The following is a 13,797-nucleotide window of genomic DNA, read 5'->3' as shown; positions in this document are numbered from 1 at the left end:
TTTTTTACCTCACTTATGCCGACCTTTGTCTTATCAATATATAATTTTCCCTACCACATCTTTCTCCCGTCGACTTACGACTTTTTTGTTTTATAACCTTAAAATTTCACTTGAAGAAAATAATTTTCATTAGACGTATACGTTAGAATAATATATTGAAAAATAAAAATGTTTATGGGTACAAAATTTTACGTTTCTATATTAAATAGGTAACTTTTGATATAACCCTGTATAGTACATCAATAATTAAGTTTGTGAGATATTTCAACTGTTTTTAAATTCGTTTCCCCGAGACTGGGAATACTTCAACTATACATCGTACGCCTGTAGAGTGTCGCCCCAAACGTCTAGAGTTGTTTGAGAAGTGAAAAACTTGAGATTAGTTCATCAAAACATCGAATAATTCCACTCCGGTATGAATTTCGAAGTTTCGTAGATTCTTCAAAGGGTTCGAATACTTTTTCGATCCTTATAATTTACATTTAAATTCGTATCATTAAAAATTAGCTTATGAAATTTCCATGGGAATTCATAAAAACGTTCCAAGGACATTGATATATTCCTAGTAATACCAACACAAAACATCACCTTCTGCCACCATCAACCTGTTAATATTTTTTAGATCTGGAATTACGGTTCCGTCAAATTATTGTTAGGTTAAGTTAATTAGATATAGATCTATTTTTATATTAATTTTCTATTTAAAAGTTTCTAAAATCGATAGTCATTGTTATTGGGATACCCAGTATAAAAAGTGTTTTGTTTCTTATGCCGTTTTTAACACTTAAGTGTCTGTTAATCGCAAAAACAAATACATCCCACTAAGGATCACGTTTCTGGAATTTGACAGTTATTACCGCCCCTTTTTACAGGACCGGATTCACGTATAGTAGATTTTAAGCTTTGTTTTAAAAATATAATAGAATTTTCAATACAGTTTCGAAGTCTTTAATATATAAACTAATCTTGGAATTTATCTGTAAATTTTTGATAGTTAAAACAAAAATAAAAGCGAAGTAATTTGTTAGTTAAGAGATATGGAGAATTATTACTAGTGAATCCGATTCTGTGGATGAAATGGAAAAGCACGTTTTATAATTTTATTCTACAATAATTTATAGAAGGTACCCATTGAGGGTATAGAAAGCTTTATAACCGATGTTTTTCAAGTGGAAAAATACGAAAAGTTCGTTGAGTAACTGCACTGGCACATAAATAACGAGATTTTTCAAATGAAGCCCTTTTTCGAAATGAAAAGTTGATGAAGGTAAGGGTAGTAGGGTCTAATATAAACCATATTTACGAGAGCGGGATATACGTTTAGATTAAAAATCTACGTATTTATTACCATCGGAATAATTAATTATTTAGTTTAGGGTGAATAATAAATTTTAATTTCACGTATTTAAAATACAGAAGTACAAACAAACAAACCACTGAAATCGCCATCTAATGACTCAACTATAAGAAGGAATATTACTCAATGTTATAAATATTTTTATATAAATAATAACATCACCGCTGAATACATTAACAGCTTACTAATGCAATTTTTATGTACGCTTGATAAACAAATTTCATTATTTAATTATCGATAGGAAATGTCACAGATTCATTTTACGAGGGATTTGAAGATATTAAAAAAAAATTGATACCGTTAATACGTCCCAAAGCAAATAACTAAAATTTCGATGTAATTTCAAAATTTTATATTCCTATTAATATACGTAATTTTTTAATAAGATACAAATAATATGGAATATATTTTTTCGAAAACCCCTATAAGTTTACATGTTTTTATATTTTACAATTAACAAGTAACGATTCTAGTGATTCAACCTGTACAAATTGAATTAAATGACATTTAAATGCTTGACCTACAAAAGTTATAGACATAATTAAGTATTCAAGTATCAATAAAATTAATATTTAAATTAAATAAAACGCTATTTCGAATATTATTTACCGATAAAAATTAACAAAGACAAATAAGGTCTGCTAAAGTAAAATAAAAATATATTTTGATTCATTTAGTAACTATCCAATAAAATTACTTTTAATAATAATTTGGCGTTTACTAGATTCCTATAAATTTTTTGATTCGTCACTCATAAATTTTATTAGGTAAAAATAATTACCTACCCATTATAATAGGACATAGTTATTAGATCAATAAACAACAAAAACACTGTCAAATCACTGATAAAACACAACACAGACTATAAACGCGATAATACAACGGGTTCGCGGTACAGTTTAGCGATAAATAATGAGATAATACAATTTTTTTCTTATGTTAGTGATCTAACATTTGTCATTTGTTTGGAAGTATAATGCCGAAGCACAATCTGGACCATTAAATGTCAAAACTTTGACCAGCTGCCCAATGCTGCCACCAAGCAGCAAAGAAGTAAAGCTCAATAATAGTACAGCAGTTTTCGTTTTAAAATAGAAGTATATTACAATAGTTTTAAGTCATTATATGTTTTAATAAATTTTGAAAGTACATATTTACAATTTGAGAAAAAAATCTACGTTTTTTATATAAATTATAATTCGGTTTATTATTTTTTTGCGCCATCTTTTATAGTCAAATGAAATTAAATTTCTCTATGCTTTTAAATCATCTATGCTATTGTATCAATGACAGCCGCTAAATAACCAAAAAAGTATTGAAAGTGATTTGTATAAAATAGTTAAGTTTCATTATAAGGGATTAAAATTAAATTGATAATTGCGTTTCGTTTGAGTTAATTTATAGTAAAATGTCGAAACAATTTAAATTGAGTGCCTCTCTTTATGGTCATTCAATGGATGTGCGTGCTTTAGCAATAACTGAAAGTAACGATATTATAAGCGCGTCAAGAGACCGAACTACAAAATACTGGAAATACAATCCGTGAGTAGAAACTTTTTAATATCAAAGTATCTAAAATACGGGTAAAGACTTTTTTTTAAATATATCTAGAAATATATTAAACTTATTAGGCTTCAAAATGTATATCAAGATGTAATGACATATAAAGGCCACGAAAATTTCGTCGGTAGCGTACTATATTTAGAACCAACTAAAGAATACCCCGATGGTTTAGTTATTACAGGAGGTTATGATAAAAATATTTTAATTTACAAACCTGGTGAACCATTCCATACATACGCTATAAAAGAAGAACATTTAAACACAAGTAAGTTGTTATAATATACGAATTTGTGTTTTGATTGTCTTTCTTTTATATTATAGTATGTGCTATAACCAAAGGGAATGGTGTAAACACGTTTTTGAGCGCTTCTTGGGATAATACAGCGAAATATTGGTGTTTATCAACATCTACTTCAAAACCAGTTCAAACATTCACAGGTCACACTGCCGCCGTTTGGCACGTGAGACAAATTAGCGATGGTAGAGTTTTAACTGCATCTGCGGATAAAACTATAGGAGTTTGGTCACCGGAGGGGCAAAAATTGAGTACTTTATCAGGTAAGTACTAATTTCTGATTTATTCGATTCACACTGTAATTTATCCATAGGTCATGCTGAAGCTGTGAGGTGTTTGGAAGATTTTCCGGAATTAAAGTATTTTATGAGCGTATCCAATGATGCTTCCATAAAAATATGGAATTACGATTGTGAAAATATTAATACTCTTTACGGTCATAATAATTTCATCTACAGGTAATTACGGGTCAATTAACGATGATTTAATTGTTAATTTGAATTTTTTTTAGTATGTACAGGTGTAGGCCTCATGGTATGGATAGTTTTGTAACTTCGGACGAAGATAGAACTGTGAAATTTTGGCAAAATAACGAAGATAGATGCACAATTGAATTACCAGCGCAGTCAATTTGGGCGGTGGCGTGTTTATCTAATGGTGACATTGTAACCGGATCAAGGTTAGAATAGAATTTTCTACTATTTAAATTGATTTTATTATTAATTACAAAATATAATATAAATCAATCTGATAATGAGTTTTTCAATAATATTTTCAACTATTTTTATTATGAACTTGTTAAATAAGTCTTGCTACGACCCTGTTTAAAAGGTAAATGACATTTGAAATCTTCACCTCTGTGTAAAGTTGGGTTAAGTTATTGGTCTCTATCTGTCACATAAAACAGTTAATGAAGATAAAAAAGAAGAATTCATATTCCATAATGATCAAAAGACATAATGCTTACCAGTGTTGCTATAAATATAGAATTTACTTCAATTTGAAGATTTTTTAATCTGAATTTACTTTGAAGATATACAAGTAGAATTTGTACATTTAGCAGAAAATTTACGAATTAATTTTTATTACATTTAGTTAAGTTTATATGAAGTAATAAAAAACGCCGCATCTCTATCGTCATTTTTATTAAAAAATTGTTTAATGAAATATTTTATCTGTTTTTCATGTTGATTTATCATTATTTTAAATCTCTATTAGTACAAAATCCGTTAAAATTACAAGTAAAAATTAGTCACTTTAACATAATTTCGTTATTTATTAAAGTATGTATTTTGATATGTCAAATTTTTACTTGTTTTAAACTGATTTGCTATCAAAATAGAATTAAAAATAGAATAAACCATCGCGAAAAACATATAAAAATATCTAAGAAGTGAAAATAACATGAAATATTTCAATACCATTTTGAAGAATTTCTGTCGCTCGTAGTTGGCAACACTGTATGGTTCAAAAGAACATTAGTAGTGAATCTGTAATCTTGAGAGATTATGTTTATCAATTGTCAGTTTGAAGTTACTCCAAAGATTTTACTTTCAAAGCTGCAGACTAATTAAAGAGAAGCAATTGTAGTATTGTAGTAGGACGAAAATCAAAATTAATTAAAGAAAATATGAAAAATATAATACTTTCAGCGATGGTATAATAAGAATTTTTACTTTGGATGAATCTCGAGTTGTAGACGAAACAAATCTACTAAAATTTACGGAAGAAGTAAACGCTTTGAAAAAACAGGCTTTACAAGAAATAGGGGGTGTAAAAGTATCAGAGTGAGTAATAAAAATGTTGGTATAAGCAAACACCGATACTAAAATGTATTTTAGTTTACCGGGAACGGAAGCTCTATATGAACCGGGTAAAAGGAATGGTCAAATGAAAATGATCAGAGATGGTAACAGTGTGTTTGCTTATACGTGGATAGAGGATGGAGAAAATAGTCGTTGGGATAAAGTTGGTGATGTCCTGGGTGGAAAGGATAAAGATGAAACTGGAAAAACGATGTATAAAGGACAAGTTAGTAACTAACGATAATTTTATTTATTTGTTCAAATTTTTTAAATTCTTTTTTAGTATTACGATTTTGTATTTTCCGTGGATGTAGAAGATGGTAAACCACCATTAAAATTACCTTTTAACAGAGGAGACGATCCTTATCAATGTGCCCACAAATTTTTAGCTAAACATATGCTACCCGCGGAATATTTAGAACAAGTTGTGGATTTTATTTTGAAAAATAGTAATGAGCAGTACGTACCATCTGTTAGTACTGAATACCAGGATCCTTTTACTGGAGGATCGAGGTACACTCCGAATTACGGTGCTAATAACCAGGGACAAACCGGAGTCAATTTGGATCCATTTACAGGTAAGTAATATAGTTTTTAATACAGGATGTTTGTTTATATGTATCATAGATTAATATTTTTAAAATTTATTGGTATTAAAGTTATATTAGAAAAAAAAACTGAAAATAAATGTTAATCAATGTCAGGGTTGTCTAAAATTGATCGTTATTGTGACTTGGTTAAAACAATAGGAGTTTCATCATACTTTTTCTTTAATATACAGTGTGTTTGAATATAACAAGAATCAAAATTTGTACAAGAACATTGATTTTGTTGCAATTGAATGATAATCTGATTATAAATTCCAAATTACATGTAATAGATTTGACAATTATGAAAATATTGATAATTTACGGGGGTTGTTTGAAAGTTTTCTTCAATTTAATCAAATTTGTGAGCAATTTTTCCAACTTTTATAGGTGGAAGTAGTTATTCGACATCCGGAAGTAGATTGCAACAAACAGCTGGTCGATCTACGGCGTCTAATTCGGAGTCGAAATCGAATTTTTTTCCCGTTAAATCCTATCATTCCTTCGACGTAGGAGATTCCAAGGTTATTTTAAGGAAATTGAAGGAATTTAACGAAAAATGTGGCGACGGGGATAAATTACAAGATACGGATCTTGAACAAGTAGTTGATTTGTGTTGTAATCCACCTACTGATGGAAATACCGTCGATATTTTATTTAAGTTATTAGAATGGCCTGATGGTGAGTATTTGTTTTACGAAAAAAAATGTGATGTATTTTGTTTATTTTTAGATATAATATTTCCGGTTTTGGATGTTATAAGATTAGCGGTGAGGAATAAAGTGAATAATGAATTGATATCGACAGTGAATAATGGTGTTATATTCGAAAAAATCAAATCGTACACTAACAGTGATTGTAAAATAATCAATAATATGATTATTGCTCTTAGGACAATGACTAATTTGTGTTTACACGAAACCGGAGAGGATTTAGTGTTCAATAATCGGTTCGATATATTAGAAAATTTTACATCATTGAATAACCTCAACAAAAACTGTCAGGTAAGTAGAAATCACTTTAATTATCAAATTTGTTTCTATTGCTTGTCAATATTTAGTTCTATCATCATTATTTTATTTGGTTTTTGTCTAATTCACCTTTCAGATTCATATTTTTATTTTTTGGATGCAAACAATATGAATTTAGGTATAATTAAACTAAAAATATATGAAATTGCAGTAAAACAATAATTTTATAATTTTGTTAAGTGGCGTCTACACCGTACGGCAGTTTTACCGTTGCCGTTTACTATTTGCAAATGGTTCATTTTGAGTATGTATAACTTAATTTTTCACACTTAAAAAAAGCTTTTTTAAAAAATTATTTCTTCAACAAAGTTACAACTATTCAGATTAGAAGGAAATTCTACACTGATGATATAAACTGAACTACTAAAAAGGTTAAAGATACAATATAAGCAAAAACTAGTTCTAAAGGAAATAACTATGTCTGGTGATTACAAAATACGATTAAGTAATTTATTTAACGTCTGTGCACACGGCAGTTTTGACTTTACTACTTGCAAAAGACTCATTTTCAGTTTATTGTTTGTGTGTGACAATATGATTGTTGCATATATAATTTCAATTGTTTTGGTTAAAAATTTGGATTTTTTGTGATAGAATCCGAAAAATTCATGGATCTATGAGAAAAATCGCAATAAACCAATCATTTCAAAATTATGTTAATTCTTCGCCTACACCGTACGGTAGTTTTGCAGTTTCTTTGCAGAAGTGTAATTTTTTTCATTATTTTGAATAAATTGATTATATTTGACAATATGATTGTTGCACATATATTTATTCAATTGTTTTAGTCAAAAATTTGGATTTTTTGTGATTAGAATCCGAAAAATTTATGAATCGATGATAAAAAACACAGTAAAACAATTATTTTCTTATTATGTTAAGTCTCGCTTACACCGTACGGCAGTTTTGCCGTTCACTACTTGCAAAAGACTCATTATATGTTTGTATTTGACAATATAATTGTCGCACATATTTTTTCAATCATTTTAGTCGAAAATTTGAAATATTAATTATAAATATCCAAAGAATATACGAATTGATGATAAGAAATGCAGTAATACAATCATTTTCCAATTCTATTAAGTCTCGCCTTCACCGTACGGTAATTTTGCCGTTTTCTCATTGCATACATTACATATACTTCTCGACCATTTTTAATAATTAATTGAAATGCGTTTGATTATGCTTTTTAGATTGCCTTAGCGACGACGTTATTGAATTTAACGATACTAGTAGTTAAACGCAATGACGAAATCGGTATAACGGTATTGGCTCAAGTGATACCTGATCTCGTTACAAAATTAACTGAATCAGAAGCGCATTTTAGGGCGTACGTTGCTTTGGGAACTTTGATAACGCGCGCCAACGTGTACAAATTGATGGTGAAGGCCAAGGTGCAAGAAAACTCTAATTTTATTTCTACTTTACACTTACATTCGTTTTCAAGTCAAACGGATATAGAAAATAAGAGAATGAATTGTGTTAAAGAATTACTCAATATATTATAATTATTTTTTTATTATTTGGGAGTGTATAAGAAAAAAATAAATGTTTGCTTTGATATAATTTGAGTTTATTTTCAACCTTTCAATACAAGGGGAGTCCAAATAAAAACATATTTTGAGGAAAAACTGGACGCAGACCAAGGTTCAATGTCCAATCATTTTAATGGGAAGTTACCTGTGAACATCAATAATATGATAATTACTGAAAGATAACAACGGACTGGTAACTCCAAGCCTGCTATACTAAATAATTGAGCCACCTGATACACACGGCTCCAAAATGAATGGCTTGGCCGGAGCAGAGCTCCTATACAAAGGGTGTGCTCAATATTAGGGCAAGAAAGTCCTACAAAATCTGGAAATGACGAGACTAAATCGCCAGACTGGGATCAGTGGGTCTAGAACCCATTTTTGGTGTAGCTAAAAGTGTTGATATGAAACAAACGAATATACATAAATGGACGCTCTGCTTATCTTACCAAACTACTGCTCTGATTAAATACCTAGTCGCGAAATCCGACCAGTGACTGGACTTTTAATCGGATATGGTCATCTAAGATGCAATCCTCGCATCACGGGTTATCCAGAGTATGTTTGGTGCATAGAGGAGGATGAAACTGCAGATCACGTCATTTGTGAGTTTCAAGCAAACTGTTCAAAAACTTGGACGAACTTTGCAGCTTGCCTAATGACATCAAAAGGTTCAAGCCGAAGCACCTGATTTGCTCCCCAAAGGACATCGGTCTTTGGTAGAATCAAGTGGAACACGAGGGGTCTATATGCTTCACGACCCTTGGCTGACCATAACACTACTCGAACTATGCCATTTTTTATAAATAGGCTCAAAATGGATTTAAAACAAAATTTTTGCAAGAAAATCCTCATTTCACTGCAATTTTTTTGAAAATAATGTGTTGAAAAGAGAAAGTCTAAATTTTACTATACCTAAAAATTAGATTATATTTTAACGTCAATGTCAAATTTTAATGTTTGTTTGATTTAAGTTCCGACTACAAGATCAATGTTCTGACTTTCTAGCAATAATTTTAACAATTTAAAATTACTTCAATTCAATTTGTTATAAGTTATTAATATATTCCATACACGTATATAGTCATTTTATTATTCTTTTTATGCTATATTAAGAAATTATAATGAAATTAAAGTAGTGTGTTTTGTTCTATAATCTGTTTATAATAAGAAACCTGAATTACACCACTAAAAATAAAATGAGAGACAAAATGTTACAGATGGACTTAACCATAATTGGATCTAAAAGTTATTTATTATTTCATAATTTTGTACAGTAATTTTTTCAAAATATGATTGAAAATCATTGAATTGGTAACGTCAGGTGGAGCACGATGGGCCTTTATGCTACATGACCCTTGACTGAACACAATACTACTAGAACTATGCCATTTTATCATGAATGGGTTTGGAATGAATTAAAATTTTGGTTTGCCATATAATAATGTTACTTTTCATATTTCTTTGAATCAATTTTTGCTCAAAACCCTCATTTCACTGCATTTTTTTCAAAATAATGTGTTAAATAGTGGAGAAATTCTAAATTTTACTGTCCATATCAATTTAATTTAAAAAAAACACCCTGATTCTTATTATTTATTTAACACTTATTCACAAACGATTTTACTACTTTTTTGTATAAATTAACATATTTATTCACTCTTCTCCATTGCCACCTTCTGATAAATTTTGTTTTTGTTTCAATACTCTCAATCTCCTTTCACGTTCGTATTCTTTCATTCGAATAACAAAACTAAAATATACAAATGATAAGTAATGATTGATAAAATTGAAAAAATCATATACTCACTCATCATATTTGCAATTAAGAAAGTCGTGTTTTTCATGATGGCATTTCACTACAAAAGGCCAATTTTCTTTTCTGCAAGCTTGAAATTTTAATAATAAATGTGCGCAATAATCCCTATCTTCTAGAGGTAGTTTCGCAGACCTCATTTCCTCCTCTGTAGCTATCATAACTGATAAAATATAAACGATTCAGTATTAGGAATGTACAAATTTGAAAACAATGTGAAATTATATTTATTAATTTGTACGAATTGGTAAATTAGTTTAACGTACCTCTTTGTTTACGACCATTTTCGAAACCGTATAAAGGATCAAAAGTTGGTTCATCGTTTGGACTAGGTGTAATTTCGGGATGATAATATAAATTTATACCGTTGTTAAAAGTATTTCCAAAAGTTTGGCCCATCGTAAAATAGACTCAAAATATGAAAAAAATCTTCATAAAACCAAAAAATAGGGTTATATTATTATGTAATGTCATTTAAGATGTCAAAGTCACCAGATCGAGGTTTGCTCAATTTGTAGTTCCGAACAAAAAGTTATCAAAATGATTATTTTTTCCAAATTTTCTAATTACGATTTCACGTCATTCAGCTTAATATATTCATATAAGTAATTTAGATTAGTTTTTCATATATTTATTCAGTTCGTAATAATACAAATAAAACGTTATTTCTATGATCAAATATCGATAAAAAGCCTGAACCACACCACTAAAATTTAATAAAGCTGCAACATGAAGAAATAGAGATGGACGTAGTCTTAATCGGTTATCTTTATAAAATAATTCTTTCGAATAAACAAAACGTGAAACTAGATCTAATGTATACGTTGGGGTAGGAATCGTTGAATCGAAATTGATATAGTAAAACAGTTTTATTCAAATTGATAAATAACAATAGTATCAATAAATTATGTGATCACAATTTTGAAGATCGCCTTCTTGCGTGTTCCAGAGATTCTTTTAAAACTTTCAGAACATAATCCACAGTGTTCGGATTAGCATTATAACCCATTACTCCTATTCTAAGAATTTTCCCTGCCGTAGGTCCCAATCCTCCTGCGATTTCAACATTGTACCTTAAAACAATAGAATAAATAAGAATTCATGTAATTTGACAATTTACAATAAATTCACTACATACTTATTCATGGCGTAGGTTATTAATTCTTTCCAATCAAAATCTGTAACTTCAACTGACGTAACTGTTTTCAATCTTTTATTTTCATCTTTAACAAAAAAATGCAAGCCGAGCTTTTCAATGCCATCTCTTAATCTTCTATAACATTCATCATGTTTTTTATGCCAATTTTCTAATCCTTCTTCAGTTATTATAGCGAGGCTTTCACGGAGACTACACAGCAATGTGGAACATGTGGTATGATGATATCTGAATACACAAAAGTTTTAAAATAAACAGACTTATATAATTCTATTACATTATATGAAGGATTTGTAAACTAAAATGATCTGAAAATATATATTTAAATTTTCTTTGAGTAAAAACTTACGGTCGGACATTATTATAACAGTTCCATTGTTGACCTAAAATTTTCATATCCCAAAAATAGACTTTGCTCGGTGTTTTCCTTTCAAATATCACTTTCCTGAAAAAAGTATATGAACGAATTTATTGGCTCCTTTCATATTGTGAACAGAAAAGGACTAAACCTCTAATTTATCTCAACTCGTTTACTGTTACATTATGCATTACGTACGAAATAACTTATCTATAATCGTATACATTGTTGTCTAATTTTTCTGCTAGGATACAATCGGACCTTTTATCGAAATATTAAAAAATTACTGAAAAAATATTAATGTTTATATAACCTAAAAATTGAATTATGTTTTTAACGTCAATGTCAAATTTTAGTGTTTGTTCGATTTTAGTTACCACTACACGATCAATGTTTTGACTATCCAACAATAATTTTTACAAATCGAAATTACTTTAGTTCAATTTGTTATAAGTTATTAATATATTGCATATACGTATATAGTCATTTTATAATTATTTTTATGATATTAAGAAATTATAATGAAATTAAAATAGTGCGTTTAGTTCTATTATCTGTTTATAATAAAAAACCTGAATCACACCACTAAAAATACAATAAGAGAAGTGACAAAATATTAGAGCTGGACTTAATCATAATCGGAACTGAAAGTTATTTATTTAAATTCATGGATAATAATCAATTTTTGTACAGTCTTTTTTCTTAAATACGATTTTGAATAATCTTATATTGAATTATAAACACATTTGTTTATACTTACTGAGCATTAGGACTAAATGATATGATAGTTAAACCTGGTGGCGCTCCAATAGCTTTTTGAACACCAGCATAAGCAGCATCGACACCCCATTTGTCCATCAAGAAAGGTACACCAGCTACTGATGCAACTGTATCAACAGCGAGCAGACAATTATATCTAAACCGAAAGATTTGTTACCTATATTGAATTTATTTTTTTGTATTAAAGAATATTCTTACTTGTGACAAAGATCTCCAATACCTTCTATTGGTTGGTATACTCCAGTTGATGTTTCACCTTGTACTATAAAAAGTAATTTTGGAGAATATTTTTTTAAATTGTTTTCGATTTGATTTAAACTGAAATTATCACCATAATCGGCCATCATTTGTATCGGTTTGGTATCTATAAACAAAATACAAACACAAATTACGAATCAAATTACCCAAAATAACTGATATATAGTCAGTTACATCAACGATAAAACTATATAAAAAAGTTTTATTTTATTTCTACTATTTTAGTATATTTCGTTTTATTTTAATTTTTGATATGTATACCGTATCTTTTTGCCATATCTGCAGCTCTAAAACCCCAAATTCCGTTAGTAGCGATCAGCACAACATCTCCAGGTTCGAGGAGATTGCTTAAAATAGCTTCCATTCCACTATGTCCGCTTGCACTTATAGCTAAAGACAGCTCGTTTTTTGTTTGAAATATATACTTGATACCTGCTTTAATTTCATCCATTATCTGAAAATAATTATTAATATCCTGATATTTTGCGTGTAAAAGTGTTATTTAAGCACTTACTTGAAATATTTCTGAATTCATATGCCCTAAAATACTATTTGTCATTGAATGAATTACTCTAGGTGAAATATTAGCAGGTCCGGCACCCATGAGTATTTTATGTGGTACTATTAGTGGTCTTTTCAAAATATCGGGTGGAGATATTATATCCATTGTAAATCAAATTAAATAATTTGTCTTGTTTTATACGGCGTATTCTTTTATTAACCTATTTTATTAAAATTTGAAGAAAAAGTTTGATTTTGATTATGCAAAAAAATTGAAAATACATTTTATACTCACAGCGGTCACGGTAACAAATTTTAACTCTAGAACGGATAAAACAAATATTAAATTATGAATATAATTAATGTTATCTTAACTATTCCTGATGAATGTCAATTATTTAAGATTTAACTGTTACTTGATTTATTTCTTGAAATTACCAGATAACAAAATTATCAAATTAACCTTCTTTGTTTATTATTATTTTGAATTGTAAACATAATAGTCATGGAAAGCTTAAAGTGATAAGTTTAATTAAATAAAATATATAGTGTATGGACATTTATAGATTAAATGATCAGTGTTTGCCGTTGCAATAGATTTTTTTGTAAACCTAAATTTATTTATACAAAATTAATTTTGTATGTAGAAATACAAGAAGGACTAACAATGGAGGATAGAAAGGTGGTGCCCTCTTGTGGATATCGTCGTTACTTATTAATTCCTAAATATCTAATAGATGTCCTCAGGATTACTA

The 13,797-nt window shown here is 29.0% G+C and overlaps 4 protein-coding genes across 6 annotated transcripts in view; 1 reads left to right on the top strand and 3 right to left on the bottom strand.

Annotated features, from left to right (window-relative positions):
* The window catches only part of LOC130443625 (transmembrane protein 47), a 50,628-nt gene extending 48,259 nt beyond the window's left edge, over positions 1-2,369 (bottom strand). For both annotated transcript variants that reach the window (XM_056778410.1, XM_056778411.1), the window contains exon 1: positions 2,143-2,369. In XM_056778410.1, coding sequence (XP_056634388.1) covers positions 2,143-2,159 — 17 coding nt within the window. In that variant the 5' untranslated portion in view covers positions 2,160-2,369. The remainder of the gene's footprint in view (positions 1-2,142) is intronic.
* A 251-nt stretch (positions 2,370-2,620) lies between these two features.
* LOC130443624 (phospholipase A-2-activating protein) lies at positions 2,621-8,204 on the top strand. The gene is made up of 11 exons (XM_056778409.1): positions 2,621-2,899; positions 2,989-3,185; positions 3,242-3,478; positions 3,529-3,673; positions 3,727-3,894; positions 4,868-5,002; positions 5,057-5,246; positions 5,304-5,598; positions 5,998-6,288; positions 6,340-6,611; positions 7,832-8,204. Exons 1-11 carry the CDS (start codon positions 2,766-2,768, stop codon positions 8,144-8,146), a joined length of 2,379 nt encoding a protein of 792 aa, XP_056634387.1. The 5' UTR covers positions 2,621-2,765; the 3' UTR covers positions 8,147-8,204.
* Positions 8,205-9,755: 1,551 nt separating this feature from the next.
* On the bottom strand, positions 9,756-10,492 carry LOC130442756 (NADH dehydrogenase [ubiquinone] 1 beta subcomplex subunit 7). Its single transcript, XM_056777105.1, has 3 exons — positions 10,256-10,492; positions 9,984-10,152; positions 9,756-9,926 (listed from the first exon to the last, which is right to left on the bottom strand). Exons 1-3 carry the CDS (start codon positions 10,386-10,388, stop codon positions 9,830-9,832), a joined length of 399 nt encoding a protein of 132 aa, XP_056633083.1. The 5' UTR covers positions 10,389-10,492; the 3' UTR covers positions 9,756-9,829.
* Positions 10,493-10,843: 351 nt separating this feature from the next.
* LOC130442496 (alanine--glyoxylate aminotransferase) lies at positions 10,844-13,489 on the bottom strand. Of its 2 annotated transcripts, XM_056776656.1 has the most exons (8): positions 13,338-13,489; positions 13,056-13,263; positions 12,803-12,995; positions 12,482-12,647; positions 12,264-12,419; positions 11,495-11,590; positions 11,128-11,373; positions 10,844-11,062 (listed from the first exon to the last, which is right to left on the bottom strand). In XM_056776656.1, the coding sequence occupies exons 2-8, from the start codon at positions 13,206-13,208 to the stop codon at positions 10,903-10,905; spliced, it is 1,170 nt and encodes a 389-aa protein (XP_056632634.1). In that variant the 5' UTR covers positions 13,209-13,263; positions 13,338-13,489; the 3' UTR covers positions 10,844-10,902. The 2 variants fall into 2 exon arrangements, with proteins under 2 accessions (XP_056632634.1, XP_056632633.1); XM_056776655.1 differs by having other exon boundaries at positions 13,056-13,437.
* Positions 13,490-13,797: the final 308 nt, after the last annotated feature.

The sequence above is a fragment of the Diorhabda sublineata genome, chromosome 4 (assembly GCF_026230105.1).
Source record: "Diorhabda sublineata isolate icDioSubl1.1 chromosome 4, icDioSubl1.1, whole genome shotgun sequence".
NCBI lineage: Eukaryota > Metazoa > Arthropoda > Insecta > Coleoptera > Chrysomelidae > Diorhabda > Diorhabda sublineata.
The sequence above is the reverse complement of the archived record's forward strand: the minus strand, read 5'-3'. Positions and strand labels throughout refer to the sequence as shown.